At 27.4% G+C, this 26,120-nt stretch overlaps 1 protein-coding gene and 1 long non-coding RNA gene across 2 annotated transcripts; one reads left to right on the top strand and one right to left on the bottom strand.

Moving 5' to 3' along the window:
• Positions 1-3,350: 3,350 nt before the first annotated feature.
• LOC136084053 (uncharacterized) lies at positions 3,351-5,038 on the top strand. Its single transcript, XR_010640295.1, has 2 exons — positions 3,351-4,528; positions 4,736-5,038. It is a non-coding gene; the product is annotated as an uncharacterized LOC136084053 (long non-coding RNA).
• Positions 5,039-9,885: 4,847 nt separating this feature from the next.
• LOC136084054 (uncharacterized) lies at positions 9,886-20,150 on the bottom strand. The gene is made up of 13 exons (XM_065804131.1): positions 20,070-20,150; positions 15,767-15,837; positions 15,580-15,663; positions 15,374-15,496; positions 14,208-14,368; positions 13,897-14,007; positions 13,638-13,784; positions 13,135-13,355; positions 12,644-13,056; positions 12,267-12,514; positions 11,958-12,133; positions 10,268-11,829; positions 9,886-10,045 (listed from the first exon to the last, which is right to left on the bottom strand). Exons 1-12 carry the CDS (start codon positions 20,087-20,089, stop codon positions 11,349-11,351), a joined length of 2,256 nt encoding a protein of 751 aa, XP_065660203.1. The 5' UTR covers positions 20,090-20,150; the 3' UTR covers positions 9,886-10,045; positions 10,268-11,348.
• Positions 20,151-26,120: the final 5,970 nt, after the last annotated feature.

Genomic DNA, 26,120 nt, shown 5'->3' on the forward strand with positions numbered 1-26,120 from the left:
CATATGATATTTGAATATAGTTCTTGAGTATACTATCTGCAAACAATTGACTGATGCAAGTTCAAATGTTGTCAAAAACAAAGCATGCATGCATGGGACACTGCAGTGTCCTACAAAGAAATGCTGGTTTAAAAGTCAAATTTTCTTTATTAAAAAAAAATATTAAAATAGGGGGGAGACAGGGAGGTTTCTGTAACTTTTTTTAGGCTCAAAAACTTTTAACTTTAGATATAATAAGGTTCATAAAACTTAAGGGACTTACGAAGTACATTGAGGAACAAAAACAGGATATTTACAGAAACTTTTCAATTTTTAATCTGGAGTACCACAGTGTAATTGGGAATAAAGTCTCTGGGTTCAGTATTCAAAGTCATATGATCTAAAGTAATATATAAATTAAATAAAATGCTTTAAAATGCATGCAGTTATACATATAACTCCTGATAGTTAACTATATGTATAACTAGCTATACATAAACTTTATTATATAAACTTATTTTTCAAGGTTATGCTTGAACAAATTAGTACCAATTAATTCAAATTCAAGATTTAGTTCAAGTTCAAGTTCTTATTTGTTCATTTTTTTTTCACTATTTTTTATTTATTTGTTCAAATTTGTTAACTAGTACTAATTCTTACTACAGTAAGAATATTTATCATTGTTGAACGTGATTTTATTAGTAACTTAATTTTACTTTCAACATTTTTGACAACACCCTTTACATTTTAAATGATGACAGCTTTACTTTTCTATTGATGCTAAACTTATTACGTTTCAATAACTCAGATTGAATTTTAACTGAATTATTGTAAGCTTTGTAAGGGTTTGTTGTATATCAAATGGTGTTGTAAATAAAGTAAAAATAATATATATATATATATATATATATATATATATATATATATATATATATATATATATATATATATATATATATATAGTGTTTAGGCTATGGGATCATCCATAAATGATGCCAATAGATAGAGGGGCAGTGTGAGTTTAACAATAATTGACAATGGGGAGGGGATGCTGAGACCAAAATAATGTCAATTAAAAAAAAAAGTAAAATATTTTATTTAAAAAAAAAGTAAAACAATTTATGCTTGCAATGAGCAGGTTTTAGAGGTATTTACACCAACAATGTGGTCTAAAAACTTTTTGCTTTTGTTGCTTAAAACTGTTGAGGATCATAGAAAAAACAATTTAAATTCAAAAATTAGCTTGCTTGAAAGAACAATTAATGTTTGTTTTTTTTTACTTATAGTACTGTTGAGAATAAATGTATAATTGAACTAGAAAAAAATTGATGGTATATGCATTTTTGATATTATATTAACAATTCAGATATACCATCATAATATGATAACAAAAACTGAAATCAATTTTCAATGAGAGATGGCAAAAAATTGACGGAGTTTGATAAAGGGTGAAGGTGTTCAATAAACGGGTCATCATCTGACATCATTATGCAAAGATGACCCTATGATTTAGGTAAAATAAGTAATCAATTTGCCATATTTCTCTTTAGAAAGTGTAAGAAAAAAGCATTGTTATGCTGAGAACCTACCTATTGAGCAAGCTTTGACCACCTATTTTATAAATTTGAGAGACAGAAGTGGAAGTGTGAATTGCAAAAAAACTAATAACAATGCTCTAAATTGATTATAACTTTGTAGACTAACATTATTATAGTATTTAGAAATAATAAATGAAGTTTACATGATTTTTATAATTTGTATTTATTTCCATTAATTATCAGTTGTCAGTCTCTATTTTATAAAATGAATTAAAAAACTAGTTATTTATAGTATAATAATAATACATAAATACTAGTTTCCTAATGCTATTATCATCACAATGTTTATGGTATTCGTTTTAAAGTGAAATTTTGTATCAATTTTATTGTTTTAATGTTATATATATATATATATATATATATATATATATATATATATATATATATATATATATATATATAATATATATTATTTTTACTTTATTTACAACACCATTTGATATACAACAAACCCTTACAAAGCTTACAATAATTCAGTTAAAATTCAATCTGAGTTATTGAAACGTAATAAGTTTAGCATCAATAGAAAAGTAAAGCTGTCATCATTTAAAATGTAAAGGGTGTTGTCAAAATATGTTGAAAGTAAAATTAAGTTACTAATAAAATCACGTTCAACAATGATAAATATTCTTACTGTAGTAAGAATTAGTACTAGTTAACAAATTTGAATAAATAAATATAAAATAGTGAAAAAAAAATGAACAAATAAGAACTTGAACTTGAACTAAATCTTGAATTTGAATTAATTGGTACTAATTTGTTCAAGCATAACCTTTAAAAATAAGTTTATATAATAAACTTTATGTATAACTAGTTATACATATAGTTAACTATAAGGAGTTATATGTATAACTGCATGCATTTTAAAGCATTTTATTTAATTTATATATTACTTTAGATCATATTACTTTGAATACTGAACCCAGAGACTTTATTCCCAATTACACTGTGGTACTCTAGAATAAAAATTGAAAAGTTTCTGTAAATATCCTGTTTTTTTTCCTCAATGTAGTTCGTAAGTCCCTTAAGTCTTAAGGACCTTATTATATCTAAAGTTAAAAGTTTTGGAGCATAAAAAAAGTTACAGAAACCCATCTCCATCCTATTTTTTCTTTTTTTAATAAAGAAAATTAGGAATTCTTTGACTTTCAAACCTGCATTTATTTGTGGGACACTGCAGTGTCCCATGCATGCAAGATTGGTTTTTGACAACATTTCAACTTGCATCAGTTAATTGTTTGCAAATAATTTACTCAAGATCTATATTCAAATAACTATTATATTATCCTAATAATACGTCTATTTGCACAAATCTTAATCTTATTTCTATAAAGAAAGATAAACATTATTCGTGGTACTTACATACGGTCAGCGCAAGAAAGTATCATTCAGAATACGATCAAAGTCCGCACTTAATTTATACTAATCATGCGAAAGTTTTATTTTTAAATTATGCGAATGTCGAAACGCTTTAAAAATAGCTGTTTACAAAAGTTCTTCCGTCGTAAACGTAATAAGATTATCTCAACTTCATGTGACATAATAAATAACTAAGTGTGATAAAATTTGACACATAACTTGTGTGAAAAAAGTTAAATTAAGGTTGTTAACTGGTAAGCAACATCCAAATTTTACTTAAATTAACTTGATTATACATACTGAATGAAACTATACATACATACTGAATTTATATTATATTATACATACTGAATGAAAATTTGAATTTTATTTACATATGTTTGTAGACTTGTTTCTATAATTAATATTTTTTTTTAGTTGAAAATAGTATTAAATACGAAAAAACAAAAAAGTTAAAACATACTGAAAAATCCAAAGTCAAATGTTATCATTAAACCAACTTCAAGTATATTTAAAAAAATGCATGCTGAAGACAATTCAGATTCTAATATGAAACTGGTAATAAATGGTATGTCTCAGCAAAAAGGAATATAAAAAAGTTCCGCGTTTAACTATGCAGGCCACTATCTATTGAAAATCTAAAATAAGAGCATAACCAGGGAAAAAGCCAATTAAAGGTGATCTTGAAAAAAGTATTATGCTGGCAATTGTACCCAAATAGGAATTGGTTTTTGAAAATAACATTTATTAATTATGCTGCTAAATTAGCAAAAAAAAAAAACTGGTAGCAACTACTTAAAGAGAGTCATGGTTGTGCAAGTCTTCGTTGTCCAGAGCCAATATATTCTTTGCCAAAATTATGTATAGACAGGGGGAAAATTTCAAAATACTTCACATCTTTGGAGAGACTGATACAAAATGAGAACTTATTTAATAAACTAATATGTATTTGGAATATGGATGAAACAGGATCACAACTAGATCATACACCAAAATGTGTTGTTGTAAGTAAAAGGATCAAAATATATTCAGAGTCAAATAAGTGGCAACAAAGAAACCATTACTAATATAGCTTGTATAAATGCAGCTGGTCATACCACCTCATAATAGTGAAGGAGCAACATTGAGTGTTTCTTGCTGGACTAAACAAGGTTTTGTTAAGTTACGGTTTGAAAAAATATTTTTTTTCAAATATTAGTTCTGCAAGGCCACTGATTTTAATTCTAGAAAGACATGAGGTGTAAAACTTCCAGTTCACATCCACAACTGGTTGCAGCCTTTGGTCAGCACAGTTTTAAAGCCACTAAAAAATATGCATTCTGATGTCTATCAAACAATGATGAATAAAACTACAGGGCATAAAGTTTCACATTCTAAGTTATTTGGTTTATTTTCTAAAGCGTATCAATATGACATCACAACAATGCAAGAACTCAACCTGGAGTAAAAGATGATTCAATTGATTTTTCTATTTGAGACAATACTGTGGATATTAATACAAATGTAAGTTTTGAAGAAGTAAAGGTTAATAAATCAACATTAGTTAAAAAAGATTCGTTTAATAGTTCATTGGTGCTTCATGGTTTTAAATTGTAAGTATTTTTTTGAATTCTTTTGAATAATAAAAAATAGCCTCTCACAACACATCAATAGAACTCAAGTTTTCATTCCCATTTAATGGTTCATCTAGTCTATTAGACAAAGACTCCAATATTTTCACTTACCCTTCACTACAAATTAAACAAAAGAAGATTAACTCAAAAATTCTGTTTTACAGTTGTTGTTTTTTCACATTACAGTCTTACAACACGAAGCTTGAAGACAGCTACAAAAGTAGCTTGTGAAAAGAGAAAAGTTGAATAACAAAAGGTATTAAAAGAAAAATAAAGGAAAACTGTGAACTATCAAAAGAAGTTAGCTGAGATATCAAATTTGCAATAATCAACCTCTATTGAAGAATTAAAATATTGAAGATATTGAAAATTATCAAGATATTGAAGAAAATGATGGTATTTAGCAATAAGTTTTTTTAACTTTTTTTCTGGGTTCATTACCTGCACTTAGCATACAATGAGTTAAACTGAATAAATTATATTGATTTATTTTTTAGTTTTGTTTTATATCTAAATAATTGCATTAAAATAAATAAATTTTTAATGCTCTATTATTCTGTTCGACGTGTTTCCCATTTACGGATCATTGGCCAATAAATGGTTAAGACATTTGCTAGTATTTGATATAAAATACAAGTCAGTATTTGGTGAAATCTTTATTACCTGCATTATATGTAATTTGATGTTGCGATAGTTACAATAATCCTTGATTAAATTGAAAGAGCTTTTATTGATATAAAATTTATATTAAAAATAACTAATAAGTATATATGTGATATATACTTCAATTAATTTCTGCAATGGGTATTTCTTATAAAAATGTGGCCTATAACTGGCGAAGTTGTTTGCACTTTTTTTTAAACTGAATAAATGAAGCTTTTGTGTGACCTAAGGGGGAGTTAATTAAAATTGTCCTATTCATTAAGAGGAGTACCTTAATGAATAGGGCAGTTCTCGTGAAATGCTCTTTTTAATTTCATAAAGTTGCTTAACTTATATATTGAAAACAGTTTGATGACCATTAACTCTTGCACTATTATGTACTTTTGGTAAAAAGAACGATTTAGTAGACCTGGTCATTTATCCCATTTATTTAGAACTACTCATTAAAATGGACAAAAAAATTATTGAATGGGACAAATATAAAAGATTAAAAAATGAAATGAGGTCAGTAGTAAGTTTCAAGTAAGTTAAGCTGTAAAGGTTGTTTCTACCACTTAGGGTGCCAAAAAGGCAGCGCAAAGGTATGCATTTACGCAATAGGAGTGCCAAAACTTTTTTTTTAAGGATTAATAAAGTAGGTATAAAAATTTTATAATTTTCAGTATGTATTCTTTTCAGTAATACTTCTTCCACTGACGGGTCAATTTTACGAACGAAGTACAATGTTTTCTTCACGCCATTATGTCCTGTAGATCTATAAACGTGCTCGATTTCTTTGGAGGATAGCGAAGTACTAATAATACCACTTGCTGCCATTTCAGAAAGTTTATCAACCAATTTTAACCAACTATTAGACACTCTAGTAAGGGCATCGGCCAGGTTAAATTCCGAAGCGACAAGCCTAATATCTACTTTGAGTTGGTGTACTGTTAAAAAAACTAGACTAATAACAAAAAAGGAAAAAGTGAATGAGCTGACATGAGAGATAATGAATAATTAAAATAACACAACATTTAATGATCAGATTCTGATCATTAAACGTTGTGTTATCTCATTTATTCCTTCTAAGAAAGGTGATTAAAATAAAATATAATAAAAGGATGTAAATAAATACTATGATAAGACAAAAAAAAAATGAAATTACTTGAATAATAGCAACAAATGCAAAATGCAACAATAGTAAAAATAATTAGCAACCACAAAAAACCACAAAAAGCATGACAATATAAACAGTACACATATGTCTGTATTGATGTACCAATGTTTTCAGAACAGTCACGAGTTATCTGATTAAATTTATCCATAGGCCCTGATTCGAGATCCTCAAGTTGATCTCTTACGATAAATGGGCTATGGGGATTGAACCACGATTAGATCTGAAAATACACAAATTCACGCTTAATTTTCTCTGCACAAATTTTTTTTTTTTTTTAAATATCAAACATCAAGACACATTTTTTTCTTCCATTATATTTGCAATATTCTTGAGTATTCTCCTTAACAGCATTTCGTTTGATGCGTTTGTCCTCAATCCAGATTTTTTTGCGAGTGTGTCGGTAACTAAATGGAACACCGCTTTCGAATCGGTGCAGATATGCAAAACTTCCATTTTCGAGTTAAGGCCCATATTTAATCCTTTAATCACTGTATCAAGTTTGGACATGTTTATATGCGCTGTGTATGTTTTCTTAACCGACCTGCGTCTTCGATTATATTGCCATTAAACTCGACAACCACGTCTAGTACGATTGAACTAGCATCTACCCAATTTGTTGCCTGACGTTTTTGTCAGGGCGTTTGCTGTTCTTTTAACATACGACAACGCTACACGCAACCAACCACAAACTGGAAGATTTCCTGTCATTCTTCCGCACAAAAAAAAGATATTACGTCTTGTTAACGAATTCAGAATTTCACAAAAATCGTTATCTCTTCTCCAACATAACTTTTTGTTTTCCATTCTGACTTGTAAACCAAGAACTCTTGCTCCATCGGATACGCGGACCGCCGGCTTACAATTAAGCCCAAAGATTTCCAAATGATCAAGTACGCGACAAACAGGTACTATGTCTTCAACAAAAATATCATTAATGTATGATGACGTTCCTTTCCAGATTGTTTCACCTTGCGATAGCACTTTGTCTAATACCGCTTTCGCTATGACTGGCGCAACGTTTAGTTCGAATCCCAAACGTGTTAAACAAAACTTTGTCCACGGAACACAACATTTTGGTAAGTCCAGAGTTTCTCATCGATTTTTAGTTGCATATAAGTTGAAGAAAAATCAATTATTGAAATATTTATTCAAAACCGTCTCTAGTCTTGAAGTTTGTATGCACATGCATCTGTGTTCGCAGTGAATGCTTCAATAAACGTGTTCAGCTCCCTGAAGTCTAATACTGGTCGCACTTTTCCTTTGTTTTGCTGCACCACTGCCATGAGAGGAACCAAACCCTTTATTGGACCGTGTTTCTTTAAATCGTACTTTTGAAGCCATTTTTTCTCTATCCACCCTTCAATTTCTTTTTCGTAATTGTGTTTTATGCCAACAGGGATAGTGAATTCAGCAATCTTATTCACTAGAGTTTCAGGTTGAGAATTATTGTTCCATTTCCACCCAATTATCCATTCTCGATTTTGTTTCTTAAACAAAGCTGTGAAATCCCGAGATATTATATTCGTATTACTGACATCTTTTGAAATATCACCTTTTAGTCCAAGTAAACATGATTCGTTTCTTCCCATAAAACAAACATCACGAGTTGCGGATATTGATACTCCACCAAAAAAACAATAACAAAGTGGTTTAAAGTCAACTACAAGTGCTTCCACAAAAACTTCATTTTCATTAGGTGTGACAATTCTAGTTCGGCTAACGTTCTTCGTACTGTTGTTGTTGTCAATTAACAGTTACCACGCTAAGTATTTTCTTCGTAATTTTTGGCGCACATTATTTATAAATGATGCAGCAGGTACATTCTGAGTCGATTAACACATTCCGAGAAACGCCATTAATGTTCAACCGTATAGTAGGTAACGCCATTATTGATTGTTTAGGGAGAGAACTGGCGCAAACATCTTCTCCCTCGGCACGTTTTTTGGACACATTCTTGATGTGTCCTTTCTCTTGACACGAGTAAGACAAAACATCGCTTGTCTCCCGTCTTCGACCCGACTTGTTTCGATTACTATTTCTTCGCAGATGACTATCTCTTGCAAAATGAATGGGGAGTTAACATTCGTAACAATTTGGTTGCGTTTGATCTTCAAACAACCTCGGCTCAGCACGTCTGTAGTTTACATACCAGTTCAACTTTTTCCAGCCATTCTGCGACTAATTGTTGATCGTTTCCACTTAACTCCGGAATTAACTTTAAATCAACTTTAGTCGACATTTTAGCCGAAATAGCTTTTTGTTTCACATCAAAAAGAACTTTATAAGTCAAGCGTAAAACGCCTCTCTCTTAACGTAATTCAACATAATTTATATACTAATTCTCTTGATATTTACAATTATGTCTTTACATTATATACAAATACGTCTATATACATATACAATTATTTACAAGTAACTCAAATCGATCGTTACCTTTAAAACAATCATTAACTATAATTACACTTTACAACAAAATACTTGAACTCAAGGGATTTCATTTATTAAAATATTTAAACTAGAGAGACAATTGGAGTTGAGCAATTTGAAAAATTATATCATGAATCAAAAGTAAATCCTTAAATATTTTTTACGTTGTCATAATTATTTGTGATATAACGAAATATGATAAGTGCTAAAAAAACATATAGTTAAGATTTACAATCGTAATAAAAGCTTTTATTGATAATGACTATCACAAAAACAACATGTTGTTTTTGTTATATATTTGTCATCAATGTTACAGTATAAAACTAAAGAGCTGAAACACAATCAACCATAAAAACTAGTTTTGTAATGTTACCATCGGCAACTAACGGTAATACCTGTAAACATAATCATTTTTACCTTAATTATGTAGAATTCCAATTTCTCCCTAACTGTTATCTGATGATTAATAGAGTAAATTTCACATCATAAATTTACTAAATTAAAACCATGTTTCAACAGTAGGCAAACTAATAAAGCAATGACAAACGCAACTAAAAAAAAAAGGAAAATTGTTATGTTTAAAAAAATTATTATATATTAAAAAAATATATATTCATTGAAATGTAATTAATAATAAATACTTATTACAAATACTAAGATTTATACTTAGACTGAAACTAAAAGTGTTTACGGTAAAAATAAATAAATTGAAATACAACACCACTTTCAGAGTTGAAAAAGAACCATTTAGTTTGAAAAAATTGATCTTGTTCTTGAACATGCCTTTACTTAACCAGATCATCTTACTTACTTAACCAGACCATCTTACTTAAGGGACTCTTGACTAAAATAAACCTTATTTAGGTAACACAACTTTTTAGGCATTGCTATCCTTCAAAAATCATGTATTCCTTTAAGACTATATATTAGAAAATTAGAAAATGAAAAACTATTTAAATAAGATTTTTTATCAATCATACACTTTTTGCCTACCATAACAAAAAAAAAAAAAAAAAAAAAAAAAAAAAATACTAAAGTAAAACTAAGTAGTACTAAAAAAAAAAAACTACATAAAAAAGGATTATAAATGTTTAAGTCAAAATCTCTTTTAAGTTAAAGTACTACATGGTAAAGTTATTGTGCATTGCGAACAAAACCATTCAACACTCTCACATTCTAAAATAAAATCAGGTATGCGTTCACAAACACGATGAAACCAACATTCACATTTTCCACATTGCACCATATGCCTAAATGTATTAACACATAAAAAACAGTCAAAAAAATGTGAATAAAAGTAATGTGTGTAAATAAAATAAAAGTAATAAGTGCGTGCGTGTGTGTGTGTGTATGTGTGTGTGTGTGTGTGTGTGTGTGTGTGTGTGTGTGTGTGTGTGTGTGTGTGTGTGTGTGTGTGTGTGTGTGTGTAACTAGTTAGATTGAAAAGCTAAAACATAATTTAAATAACTTACTTATCTTTGACAACTTTATCAGAAGCCATCCAAATTTGCCAACATACGCAATAAAGAGTTAAATTAAATTCTTTTTCTTTGCAAAACCTAGTCAATTTTCCAGTCTTTGGAAACTCATTTAAGTGGTTTTCTATAACACTTTTAAATAAATGGTTTCTCATTTCATCATTTTCAAATGAAATGTAGTGTGGATTTGAGCCGGTACAAGCAATGTGCTGTGCAAACGCCAATGCAAACAAACCACAGTCTACACCATTTGTTTGTTGTTGCACAGGTAAGACTCGTACTTTCAAACTGTCTTTGGTGCACTGCATTATTGCACAAATTTGTCTGACAACATAATTCTTTATTTTGCCCTTAAACATGCTGTCTAACAGAAATACCTCACCTTCAGAGCACCCAAAAGTGCTTATTGTCAGCCAGTGTACATCACCATCATGTAATACCTGTACAAAGGAGCCCTTTACCACACAAAATGACAAATTTTGCCCCAAAACTGGATCCTGCAGACCAGAAACACCAGTTATCATTTTTTGTACCGAATGGATGACATTGTCTGACAACATCTGATGGGTTGTAATATCATTCATATCATCTGATGAGAGTTTTGTCTGAGGAAGTAAAACCAGTTTTTCTACTAAATGTTCATCATTGTTATGTGAAACAACTATCTCATGGTCAACAACAAACCTTTCTTTGTTTACAGGCTCATCAACAATTTTATGTTCAATCGAGTCAACTAAGTAACTCTCTGCTACTATAAACACTTTAGAAGCATTTGATGTTTTTTCTTTTTGTGATCCAACACGCTTAGTTTGAGCTTTTATTGGTTTCCGTACAGGAATAGAAATATGTTTTTTGCTTAATTTATTATTTGTTTGAGTGACAGGAATCCCAGATTCTCTTACTCTTCCTTTGTTTAGTTTGTCTATTAGAGTGGAAAGAGTTTTATGTAACATCACTAGTTCATCAGAGTTTGCCTCAAATTCAAATGATAAGTTCTTAATAGTATTAAGCATCTCCCTAACATCGACACCAGAATAAATGGGAACATGTTTTTTACATATGTCATTCTGATCTTCTACATTTTATTTTTTTTTAAAGACAAAGATGACTCTTTTAAAGGTGAAAGTGACTTTGAAAAATTAAAAGGTTTTTTTTCATGGAATATATCATAGTTATCTTCATCTAAATTTAAGAATGGAGAATTTACATAAAGTTTTGATAATGTATTCCATGACCAAGCAGGATACTTTTTGAATATAGCAAAAAAATGTTTGCAGGGATAGCCTGTTGATATCCAATCATAACAAGTACATTTTGGCATAATATTTTCATCACCAAAATGCACAAAGTATTTTGTAGAAGAATCAATGGTACTAGATACAGTAAAGATACCATGTTTCATCATTACAACTGTGTTCAAATCCATATAATCAGCAGTAGATTTTCGCAACAAGCAATGCTTAACTAAACTACGAGGGCGATTATATAAATATTTTGGCACCCAACAGCCATATCTCCTGTATCTTGCATCCATTTTGAAGTTGGCATCAGTGTAGCTAAATTGAATAGATAAAACTTTATAAAAATAAAAAGATTATATTAATATCATTACTGTGAACTTTTAAATTGACAATAGTCCCTTTCAAACATCAGTTCAATGACTTAACTTTTCTTTTAAACTAACCTTTCTAGCTTATCAGTGAAGAATTCTTCAATTAATAAAGTTAACATGCCTGTCAAAGAAGAGTTGTTATATTTCTTTAAATAGCAATACTTAAATGACTCATTTTGTCTTTCAACACCATTGTTTGTGTTGCAATTAATTAGAAGACGATTTTGCCTATACCACCAGATCCATCTCTAAACAATAAGAAAGAAATTCTACTTTTACATACCTCACCTTAAAATAATACAAACCAAACCAAATGATTGCCACAAAATGTATTCTCAAATAAAGGTTTAATTATTTAAACTCATGTTTAATAATAAATACCTTTTTTATAGGCATCCAATACATTTCAACATAATGTTTTAATTTAGAAAAACCATCTTGACACCAAAAGTCAGAAAGCTCTAACGCTTTTATAGCATCTACTTCTTCTTCACAAGATCTTGACCAAGCTATACATCTTAACAATTTTAAAATATCTTCTTTTTTACTAAAACAACCATTGGAAGTTTTTTTTATCCAACGATCCCATGCCTGTTCTCTATGAAAATCGCAGATGAATACTTCACACCCTAATAAGAGAACAAAATTTTATTAAAAATGATTATGAGCTTAAATCGCATGAAATATAAAAAATGATTCCTTTAAAGAAGTTAATAACTTAAAAATTAAATAAATAAATACAGATTGGAAAAACACACCAAAAAAAACAGATTCCAAAGCACGTATCTCCTCATTACAATAGTCAATCATGCAGTATAAAGGTTGAAAATCAAGATTCCAAGATTTGATGACATTAAGTGCTTTTTTTATTGTATCAAAAGTTTCACTTTCAGATACAAATGTTGCAACTATTTGAAAATTAACATTAGTTTTAACAACTAAGAAAAACAATGGTAATGAATATCTAGTGGTCTTATATGTTGCATCTAAAAACACCATTTCATTACCATATTTATTTAGAAGTTTTTTTTGCCAACCAGCTTGATAAACAAACAACAGCTCATCCTTACTATGACTTCTTTTTGGATGGTAATGTATTTTGACAGTGGCGTCAGAAACCTTCCACTCATTTATTTTGTTTTCTAAACAATCTTGATCAATGTTTGAGAATCTGAAAAATTAATAAATCAAAAAACTTTTTGATAATATGAAACATCTAAAAGTACTAAAAATTAAATAAAAAAATTACCTAAGCTTTTGACGTTCAATGACTATGTGTGTACGAATGATATTATTTCTTGGATAGAACCTTCTGTTGTTAGAAGGAGGCAAATCTTTTTTTCCAAACATATCACAAACCATAATTTTTAAAAGCCTCTTCATCTCACATACATTTGAAACGCCTTGTTTCACAAATTCAGAAATCTTTGTTGACAATCGATGGTCAATTTTCTGAGACAGGAGTTCACTCTAAAAATAGTATTGAGTAACACAAAATGTAACTACTTATCTGCATTTGTACTACTACATCAATTAATAAAACAGTAGCAAGATATGAAAGGTACATATTATTACGCACAAATAATATAAAATTAGTTGTAACTTTGTACATGTATAAAAATCATGCTTAGCATTACTACTAGCATTACAATATGAAAAATATGTTTTAAAAATATAGTAATAATAATAATAAAAAGAAGAATTAATGATTAACACAGTTTGCAATATAGTATCAAAGCGCAAAGCAATTACTTTTCCAAGTGGATGATTTCGGTGACATAATAGGCAGTCTATTTCAACTTTAATTTTTCTACAAAATACAAAAGTATTATGCTTCATCAAAGAATTTCGAATATCTCTTGATACTTGGTTTTTGTAATAATTTGTCATGTTGACAACCTGAAAATAAAATGACAGAATTGATCATTCTTTTTATTGTTATAATTTTTCTAATAACGATAGATTCATTAAAAATGTGACTAAAAAAAAAAATTACGGTTTTGTAAAATACCTTTAAACTAGTAAAATATACAATCTCTTTCATGTTAACTTTTGCAGGACATTCAAACTTCTTAGTGTCTTGAATAATCACATATTCACCTCTGTACCAATGATCAAACTTCTGTAATAATAATAACAATAATCATATCATATTATTATTATTATTATTATTATTGTTATTATTATTATTATTACTATTATTATTAGTAGTAGTAGTATAATAAACATAAACATCTACTTTTGTTCTATTTAATTTAAAGAATTTTAAGTGAAATTAAAGAACATTTGTTACAATAATAAATAAGACTATTTAATTGTTACTTTTTGATTTTCTTTTGCATCGATATACTTTTGCTTAGCATTAGAATTCCGATCAACGCCATGATGACAATCAAACCTTTTTGATGACAAAACAACGTAAGGCGTATTAAAAAATTCTGGGGATGTTTCCCATAACACTTTGTGCTTGTGTGAAAATATATCTAAAAAATGAAACAAAAGTTATTCAAAAATGTATTTATATAATATTAAACTCATTAAGCTTTAAGCAGTTGAAAACAAATATTTAAAGAGAAATGGAATCAATAGGGTGTCTGTCTAAGAGTTGCTCAACTGCTTTTTAATAAGATGAAAAGGTTAACAGTTTACTTTTATCTCATCAATACACAGTTTAGTCTGTCATTCAAAAGTCATTCGAAGCTTTCATTGACTTTCATTGACCTGATTGAAAACCAGTTTTAAAAGCATATTGGATTACATGAGGTTGCAACTTTTAGTTTTAGGAAGTTTAGGAAATTCTTGTTGCTCACACTGCTTTTTAATAATATCAAGAGGTCACCATTTTACTTTTGGGCCATCCACACACAGTTTTGTCAGATTTATGCAATTGATTGTTGCCAAAGATGTGGTTGTACTCAAGTAAATTTTTTGGGTGGCCCAAAATTTGAGTCAAAGTATTTGTATTCAGCATGATTTAGATAGCTGTTCCAAAACCAAATATTTAGAACCATTTAGAGATTTCCTGATATTTTCTGTTAAAAGTGTAAACGATGCTAAAGACCAAAACTAATAACTAAGTTTTTTTTAGAATAAAACTTAATTTTTTTTCATAATGATTAAATATTAATATATTTGAACAATCTTTTGAGCGATATGATTTTTAAAATAGTAACCTAAAAAAAGAATATTAATACAAAATTAAAAAATTCCCTGACTTTCCCTGATTTTAAACGAAATCAAGCTTTTCCCTATATTTTCCCTGATTATATCTAAATTCCCTTGACTTTCCCTAAACTCCCTGATTCGGTGGCAACGCTGTATGAACTGTTTATTATTTAAACTGTATAGATATAATCATAAGCTGTAAACACAGTAGAGACAAAAAACTCCATAAATTTGAATAACTGATTATTGCAAAGTGTATATCACAACTTAAATAAAGTAACTCTGAACTTTCATTTAGTTTACATTGTTCCAAAACTTTTTACCTGTACTACCAAAATCCTTTGGAGTTGAAAAAGCAGCAAAGCGAACAGTATTATCTATCTCATAGTTATGAAGACACTGATTGGCTTCTTTAACTGAATCACATATGTAGATATCACTTTTACCTGAAATGTGAAGATCTTATTAATTTCAAAATAAATGCAAAGAAAATATTGTAGAGCAAATAATAACTAAAAATCTTGCAAACTTGAAATTTTTGTTGGTTCATTAACAGATAGAAGATAGTGTTCAGCTTCTTCGACAGAATTGTAAATACAAACCGTTTTTTTATCTAAAATTTGAATTTGCATAAGTCAAAACCATAATTACTTTGAATGTTTTTGATATAAGTAAAAATTAAATATTCAAAAAAAAAAAAAAGTTAAACAAATCACCCTGAAGACTTAAATCATCTTTTGCCTCATTATTTGATATGTCTGAATCATCGTAATCTGATACATCTGAACTAATAACGTAATGATAAAAATTGATAACAACATTATTGTAATCAATAAATAATATTATTATTATAATATTATAATAATACTACTAAAATAATATGATTATTATAATATTATTATTATAATTGTTATTATTGATTAACCTACTAATAATAATAAATAATAAATTACTACTATTTATTTTATTTATATTAATCAATTAATCAATATATTCTGAATTACATGATTTTACAATTCAAGGATGTTTACAAATAGTATAATTACTAATGATTTGTAAACACCTAATAATAATGAATAATAACATAAGAGTAAAATAATAACAACTATAAAAATCATAACGTTAACAATAATAATAACATTAATAATAACTATCATAATAAAAATGGTATTAATTACAATAAAAATAATGGTATTAATAAAAAAAATGATATTAATAAAAAAAATGATATTAATAAAAAAAATGATATTAATAAAAAATGACGATATTAATAAAAATAAAGGTAATAGCAATAATAACAATGATAATAATAACAATGGTATATTTAAATATATCTATACTTATACACGCACACATACATACATACATACATACATGTCACACATACGCTTATATATATACACATAAACACACATACATCTATACACATACTCACATACAAACATATACATATATATATATATATATATATATATATATATATATATATATATATATATATATATATATATTTATACACACACACATACGCATATAAACGTATACATACGCACATACATACATATACACACAACACACATACATACACATATACACACACATTATACATGTACCCATACATATACCCACACACGCATACGTACATACACATTCAATTATTGTACAAGGACAACAAAAAAGCTGTACAAAAAAATAAAGATTCTTAAAAAAAAAAGGTATAAAATAAAAAATATATACATAAGAGAGTATTTTTTAATAAGACTATTAACAGTGATATATTGCCTTTATTGGAGTTATTATTCTAGTAGCTATCCAAATATTGTTTTTTTAATCTATTAAAAAAATTATAACGAGAAATTGAGTTTTCGGTTTTTCTCTTTTCAAAGAATGAGGGAGATTGTTCCAAGCATTGGTGCACTAATGTTTAATTGATGCGCTGCCAAATTTTATTGTCCTAGTATGTTCTACAAAGATATTGTTGCATGAAGAGGATCATGAAGGAGGAAGTGAGAATGTTTGTTTAAGTTTAACTATAAATAACCAAATTATAACTGATAATGCCCTAATCACTAACTCATTTAATGACTATTTTTTTGTAACTCATTTAATGACTATTGATTGTTTTAGAAAATCTTTCTAAAACAATCATCTCTCCTAGGCATAACTTTAACCACTACCTTAAAAATACTCCTTTTATATAACCCCTGTAACACCACAAGAAATAAATGATTATATATCCAGTATGAACCCTAGAAAAAGCACTGATCCTAATAGCATTCCTACTCAAATATTGATCTTAGCATCGAAAGATTTAAGCTACCCTTTGAGCATTATGATGAATGAATCATTCGAAATTGGAGTGTTTCCTGACTTGTTTGAAGTTGCTGAAGTTGTACCTATTTTTAAAAGTGGATCCAAACTAGATCATTGTAACTATCAACCTATATCTTTACTTTCAAATATTGGCCAACTAATTGAAAGATTCATGTTTAACAAACTAGAAAACTTTTTAAATCAATCTAATAGTTTCTATAGCCTTCAATTTGGCTTCCGCAAAAAGCACTGTACAAATCAAGCACTCATTGATATAACTGTGACAATACGTGAAGCTCTGGATCAAAAATAGTTTGCGGCTGGAGTGTTTGTTGATTTGCAGAAGGCGTTTGATACTGTTGATCATGAGATTTTGCTGACTAAATTAAATCATTATAGTGTCAGAGGAGTTGCTCTCAAATGGTTCAAGTCGTACCTGTATATGCGCTCTCAGTTTGTAAGCATTGGAAACACTTCCTCCAATACTAGGTTTACATGTATTTATGTTCCACAAGGTTCAATCTTAGGTCCTCTACTCTTCCTCGTTTATATAAACGATCTGCACACATGTGTAAAATTCTCCAAAACATATCATTTTGCTGATGATACCAATCTTCTTATTGTTAGTAAATCTCTTAAAAAAATAAATAAAAATCTTAATCATGACCTTGCATGTTTGGTACAATGGCTACGATCAAACAAAATTATACCAAGTCTGAAATAGTTATCTTAAAATCTCAAAGCAACAAAATTACAAAAAAAGTTAATTTCAGAATAAGCGGTAAAAAAATTAATACCATAAATAAGATCAAATAATATAGGCATTATATTAAATGAAAGTCTATTGTTTCACCGACAAGTAAAAGCAATATCTTCCAAACTAAGTCGAGCTAATAGAATGCTTTCCAAAGTAAGGCATTTTGTCAACTACGAAACATTGATAAATATTTGGCATGCTATATTTAATTCCCACCTAAGGTATGGCTGCCAAATTTCATCTACTCATCTTAAAAATCTTATAAAACTTCAAAATAAATCTATACGAATAGTTCATTTCCAGCCAAGTAATTTTAATCCAGACTTATTGTATAGTTTATCAAATATCTTGAAGTTAGATGAACTCATCTTCTTATTAAACTGTGTTTTTGTGTGGGATATCATTAATAATACCATGCCTATTGCTTACAACAACTATTTTAAATTCACAAGTGATATCCATAATTACAAACTTAGGTCAATATCTTGTTATAAACTAGCTACCTTCAAAAAAACTAGCAAATATGGTATTCAATCAACTAAATACCAATCAATTCACTCTTGGAACTCTCTGCCACTTTCAATAAAAATAAATCTTCCAAACATTACTAGAAATGCTTTCATTGCCAATATCAAAAAATTTATCCTTCATAAAAATACTCAATAAAATTCTAACACAGCATTTTCACTATCTTATATCTTCAATTAATTCTGTCTATTTTTCTAAATTATAACAGCTTTTAGTTTTCCCTTATTTTAAACCTATTATCAGTTATCTCTTCTACCACTCCTTACCCTTCTGTTCCATATATGTATATATTTGTATGAACCTGAGTGTGCATTGTGTGTATGTATGTGTATATGTATAATGTGTTTACTTATTTTTTTATATGTGTTTATTTACATTAATGCATATGTGTGATTATGTATATGTATGTATTGTGTGTATGTTTGTATATATATATGTGTGTATGTATATGTATGTATGTATGTATCTGTATATATATAATGTTATATGTATATATGTATATATGTGTTATATATATATATATATATATATATATATATATATATATATATATATATATATATATATATATATATATATATATATATATATATATATATATACATATATATACAATATATATATATATATATATATATATATATATATATATATATATATATATATATATATACACATACACACATACATATATATACACATACACATATATACATACACATATATATACATATACATATACACACACACACACACACACACACACACACACACACACACACACACACACACACACACACACACACACACACACACACACACAAATATATATATATATAAATATAATGTATGTGTGTGTCTTAAATAAATGTAGGTATTGCTTATATGGTATTATTTATAGTACTTCCTCAAATGACCACTTCTATGCCACATATTGTTATTGTAAAGTATTATTATTTCTATAATTGACATTATTATTTTTATTACTGCTACTGTTGCAAATTACTAATGTTAATATTAAAATTATTATTGTTATTACTACTATTATTATTACAATTATTATTACTGTATTATCATTATTAATTTTATTACTATTATTAATTTACTAATAAGTTTATATACTTTTACAAATTAACGGATAATATTTGTAGGTCGTCACGTTTTTGTCAGTTACATAACTGTTTGTGACTGATCCTAGCTTTGTATTAATTTTATTTTATAAAGTAAAATAAATGATTGTTTGATTATTGTCAATAATCAATCAATTGATTGATTATTGCCAATAATCATTTATGTCAATAATATTGACAATAAGTGCAATTTTTTGTGTAAGTCACGCTTATTGACAATAAGAATAAAAAACTTATACAAACTGGAAAAATCCTTACAACGGCTTATTAAACTTTAGAATTAACATATACCTTGTCATTTCTATATCCATTTAAAACTTTTTTTAATTATAAAACTATAATTTTATTATTTTTTAGCTTACGAGCACGCTGTCAATAACAAGCTTTATAATGATGGAATAATTTAAATAAAGTTTGCATAACTTAATTTAAATAATACACGCATAATTACGTATTTTTGTCATTGGACTTTGATCGTATTCTGAGTGATACTTTCTTGCGCTGACCCTTACATACTTGCTTGTCATTCTCTATATTAATATAAAATATTTTCACACAATGTAAACGTAACGCAATGCAATGTTGATTTAAAAAATTTTTTTTTAGTTTATTTTAAAAAGTTTTTTTTTCAGTTTCCAGCTTTCAAATTAATTCCCATGCAAATCCCACAGGAAACCCACGTGGGATTTCCCATGTGTGTAAATACCATATGGTTCCCACATGTAACCCATGTGGGATTACCCACATGGGTTACAGGTGACAAATTTCCATACTGATACCACATGGGAAAATCCGTCCCACATATATCCCATCAATCCCACACGGAACCCACGCGGAACCCATGTGGGACGCGGTTTTATTTTTCACTGGGTAAGTGGCTCAATAAAATATTGACATTTAAATATATTTACGTCCGTTTTCTTTAAAGAGTCAATAAATACATATTATTCTTTCATAATAATGTTTTATTTGTAATATAGTATAGATAATCAAATGGATAAGCAAAAAACCTATACTGCACCTGGTAAATACACAACTCCTGTATGGTATCACAAGATAATTTCCATTTTTTTATAAAATTTTCTATATATATATATTGTAATACTAATTTGTAAATAAACTTATAAAAAGATATGCATTTCAATAAATCCTTAATTAAAATAGTCTTTTATTTTGAAAATTGTTGTAATAAAAATTTTTAATTTTGTTTGGTTTAACTTTTGTTTAATTATTTGTTTATTAATTTATTGTTAATTTATATTAATTATAATAATTATTTTTAATTATATTATTTATAATTAATTATAATAATTATTAATTTATTGTTAAACTAATAATTTAAATTGTACATATATATATATATATATATATATATATATATATATATATATATATATATATATATATATATATATATATACACACAATTATTAAAAACACTTATCTAATTTTCTTCAACAATCTCTTTTGGCATCAGTAGGCTCATCAGGAAGCTTCCTGATGCAGGCCCGTAGCAACCGGGTGGTCAGCAGGGTCATTTGCCCCCCCCCCCACCGCCTCTACGATAATTTTTTAAATAAATAATTCTTAACAAATTCAAAAAAAAAATTATTAAAAAAAAAAAGGTCCTAAAAACTATTTTGGGGTAGTACTGCCCCCCCCCCCCCAAAAAAAAATTAAAAAAAAAAAAAATTTTTGTTCCCCCAAAATAAAAATTGTGGTGAGCCTACTGTTAGCGAAACAAATTGTTAAAAAAAAATTGATAAATGTTTTTACTAATTTTTATATATATATATATATATATATATATATATATATATATATATATATATATATATATATATATATATATATATATGTATATATATGTGTATATTTATATATATGTATATATACACATATATATATACATATAAATATATATATATATATATATGTATATATATATATATATATATATATATATATATATATATATATATAGATATATATATATAAATATATATATATTTCTTCAGCAACGTAATAGCAATAAATGAGAACTATTTTTTTAATCTTGATATGTTTCGTAGTTAACTTAATACATTTTTAAAAGATAAAACTACAATTTAACTTACTATAAACTTCCATTTATTGAATTTTACTCAAATTTTACTAAATTTAAAGTTAATAAAATCATCAAAAAATATAGTAAAGATGTCATAATTAATTTAATTTTCACTACCAACAAATTATAAAACAGTTTATGTTTAAAAGATCCACTTCCTAAGCTGCTCAAATCCAACGTTGTTTACAAATTTTCTTGTGCTGGATGTAATGCTAGTTATATTAGAGAAATCTCCAGACACTTAACAACAAGGATTCATGAGTATCTTACAAATATCTGTTAATTGTAAAAATTTAAGTGCATATAATTGTTTTTAAACTTTAGATACTGCTCTTAACAAAAACAAATTGGAAATTAAAGAGGCACTCCATATTAAATGGGAAAACCTATCTTTAAATAAACAAACTGTTCATTATAATATAAATTCATCAATCTACTTTATTTTATTTACTTATTATTTTTCTGCTATTTACGGTATCATAATTTCTATTATAACTTTTATTGGTTTGTAACAATTCTATTTGTCTGTTAATATTTCTCTGAAATGTTTTTTAATTGATTTTATATTTATATCCAAACTTTTAAATTGTAATTTTATCTTTTGAAAATGGTAACTACGAAACATGTTAAGATTAAAAAATATCGTGTTTTTCTTAAATATATATATATATATATACATATATATATATATATATATATATATATATATATATATATATATATATATATATATATATATATATATATATATATATATATATATACACATATATATGTATATATATATATATATATATATATATATATATATATATATATATATATATATATATACATATATATATATATATATAATATATATATATATATATATATATATATATATATATATATATATATATATAAGTATGTATATATATTCTTTTTTTAACTTTGAAATGTTTTTTTCATAAGTAAAAATTAATAAAGAGGAGGAGGGCTTAACAGCGTTGGGGGGCGGGAAAAAATTCCAAATTTAATAAACGCTCACTCCTATTTATTATGCACGTTAGAGTATGTTCTTGAAAATATATCATTTTTTAACTTAAGAATAGTATGTATTTATTTTAATTTAGTCTCTTATGATTTAATTTCCTTTTTTTTATTATTTTTAAAAAAACAGTGGTTCTTATTTTTGTCTTTACTTCACTTTAGAGTAAAAAAGTAGTAAAAAGTTTATAGAAAAGATCACAAGATTTTTTACTTCTGTTTGTTATACACAGTAGTAATACTACTGGTAATATGCTTCATGATGACAGTGAAATTGAAATGAATGATATTGGGCTTGAAGAAGTTATTAATCTAAATGTTAATAGACATTTTGAAAATAATTGCCGAATCAAAAGAGGTAGAGCAAGACAAAATGAAATTAATTGTCGTCAAAATATCAAAAATGCTGCTCACCGAATTGAAACTAATTTGAAGCCTAATAAAGGTAATGTGGTTAGGTGAGTTAAAAATAACCGTCGTCGAAATAAAAGAATTGAAGCTAGGCGAGATGAAATTAATGTTGTTAAATAAGAAATGCTGCTTGGCGAGCAGAAATTAATTTGAATCCCAATAAGGATAATGTAGTTAGAAGAATTGATAATAACCGTCTTCGAAATGAAAGAGATAAAGCAAAGCAAAATTACATAAATCGTCGTCGAAATATAAGAAATGCTGCTTGACGAACAGAAATTAATTTCAACCCTGATGAGGGTAATGAGGTTAGGCGAGTTAATGATAGCCGTCGTCAAAATAAAAGAAACGGAGCCAGGCGAGATGATATTAACAATGAAATTAATCGACAAAGTGTATAAAATGCAGTTAGACAAGAAAGAATGCATTTTATAGCAAGAAGTAATAATACTCCAGGTTTTATTTTTTTATGAGAATTAAACCAGATCTGTTAGCATTGTGGTCCTAAAAAGATTCCTGATGAAACACAATATCTATGTTAATAATGGAAGGGTGGTTTTACCTCCACTTTCATTACTTCCGCAAGCTTTACAAGTTATATTTATATAGTTACATAGATCATTATTTCAATATGAATTTTTAAAGATACATTAGAAACTATAATACCTGTCTTTCTTTTGCTTCATTTACAGCTAATGTGGTTTAACCTAGGAATTATGGGCCACCATTGTGTAGGTAATCTTAGGCCAGATCAAGATATTCCCCCAAAATATTGCCAACTGTACATCTATGACCCACTTGTCGCAGTAAATTTTAGAATGCAACAACGTGGCAATGATCTTTGCTTACGTGATTCAATGTTTCATTTGCAAACTATAGTTAGTCAAAAGAACCCATTTGCTCTTGTATTTAAAAACATGGCTGAAGTAGAAGATGAAGAAATTCATCTAGCAGCTATAGAAGGAAGTTCAGTCTCAGTTGTAAAAATGTCTTTACTTGAGGGGCAGGATAAACTTTTTTTATAATCTGCCTTCACATAATGTAGTTGCAGTTGTATTCGTTAGTGAGGATGGCGTTCCACCTGTTTCCAGGAAAGCTGTTATTTACCCAAGAAGTCATCTCGTTAAAATTATATCAAGTATGTCAGCCAACTAAGTTTCTATGGTTTATCCGCTTTTTTTTCCCAAGAGGTGATGCTGATTGGCATAATCAATTGTTGCAAAACCCTGAACATGCAACACTGGTTAGAAATTATGTAATATTTTTTAAATTTTAAAATTATAGACTTTCAGTAAGACAAAACTTCTGTTTAATATTTTATATCAAGAAACTATTTCAACAATATGCTGTTGATGCATATGTTAAAATTGAAAGGCAGCGTCTTGCATTCATCAAAAATAACCAAAACAAACTGAGAAGCCAGCAGTATGGCGTGTTGTAGTTTTGCCATCATCTTATGTAGAAAGTCCTAGAGCTTTAAAATAAAACTTTGAAGATGCTATAATAAAAAGTTGTAATTAAAAAGTATTGTAAACCAGATCTTTTTATAACCTTTGCCAGCAACCCCAAATGGCATTAGATTACTGAAAACTTATATCCAGGACAGACTACAAATGATAGACCTGACTTAGTTACTCGAGTATTTAAACTCAAATTAAATACTCATTGCAACTAAGGCATAGAACAAACAAACTCTTAAAAAAAAAGCCGATAATTTTAAACAAATCCGATTGCTTGTTAATGGCAAACCAAACAACTTTTTATTTATTGGTATTTAATTTATGACAACAAAGAATTCGTAAATAATGACAAAATATGAAGCGTCTGTTAGTTTTGCAGGAGATATATTCATATAATAATAAAGATATCTTGAAGTTTTTTTTGACATAATTTATGAACCTAATTACAAATCAATACATTGGTGTTGGTATATTTATAAAAAATATGCTACTTTTAAAAGCAGTTGGAATAAATTATGTAATATATATTTCATTTTGCGCTGTGCTAACAACAAAAAGTATTTATTATACATTCCTGAAGCCATAATAGCCATAATATACAAATGTATCGACTTACATAATATACAAATGTAAGCCATAATATACAAATGTATCGACTACAAATGTATCGACGTTCAAAGATATTTTTATAACAACTTTTGATAACAATTGTTTTTATAACAATAGGTTAAAAGTAACCTACGTTACTTTTAACTTTTTATTGTTATAAAAACAAAAGAAACTCAATTAAAGTTTACTACTGATATAAAAACAAAACGAGTTTGAAATGAAAGTAATTTGTTTATAAAGTTTACCGCCTCTGTTTTTTAATTGTTTTTGTTTTTGTTTTGATTATTCCATTCTCTGTGTTTTAATTATTCCATTCTCAACGAATTAAACTATTTTTATTCAAGACGGCCGAATAAGTCCCGAGTATTTCAAAAAATGATACATAATACCGAAAGTTTTTTGAATAGGGCTAAAAGTTACGATTATTTATGCAAAAAACAACTTTTGTAGAAAAATTAACGCTACCATAGTTTATCTGAATCTAACGTGACATTATTGTTAAACATACTCATTTAGGTGTGGTATTAAAAATAATAACTTCAATTTTCATTAAAAAAATAGTTTTCATGGATAATTTTCCCAAATAATGTCTGAATATAAATGTCAAGTTACATTCATTGAAAACAAATACCAATACGTACTTTTATGAAAAAATCAAATCCATAGACTTATCTATAGCCAATACTATATGCTGAAAACTATATCTTTTCTAAACAAAACTACGCT

The sequence above is a fragment of the Hydra vulgaris genome, chromosome 08 (assembly GCF_038396675.1).
Source record: "Hydra vulgaris chromosome 08, alternate assembly HydraT2T_AEP".
In the NCBI taxonomy this organism is placed as follows: Eukaryota; Metazoa; Cnidaria; class Hydrozoa; order Anthoathecata; family Hydridae; genus Hydra; species Hydra vulgaris.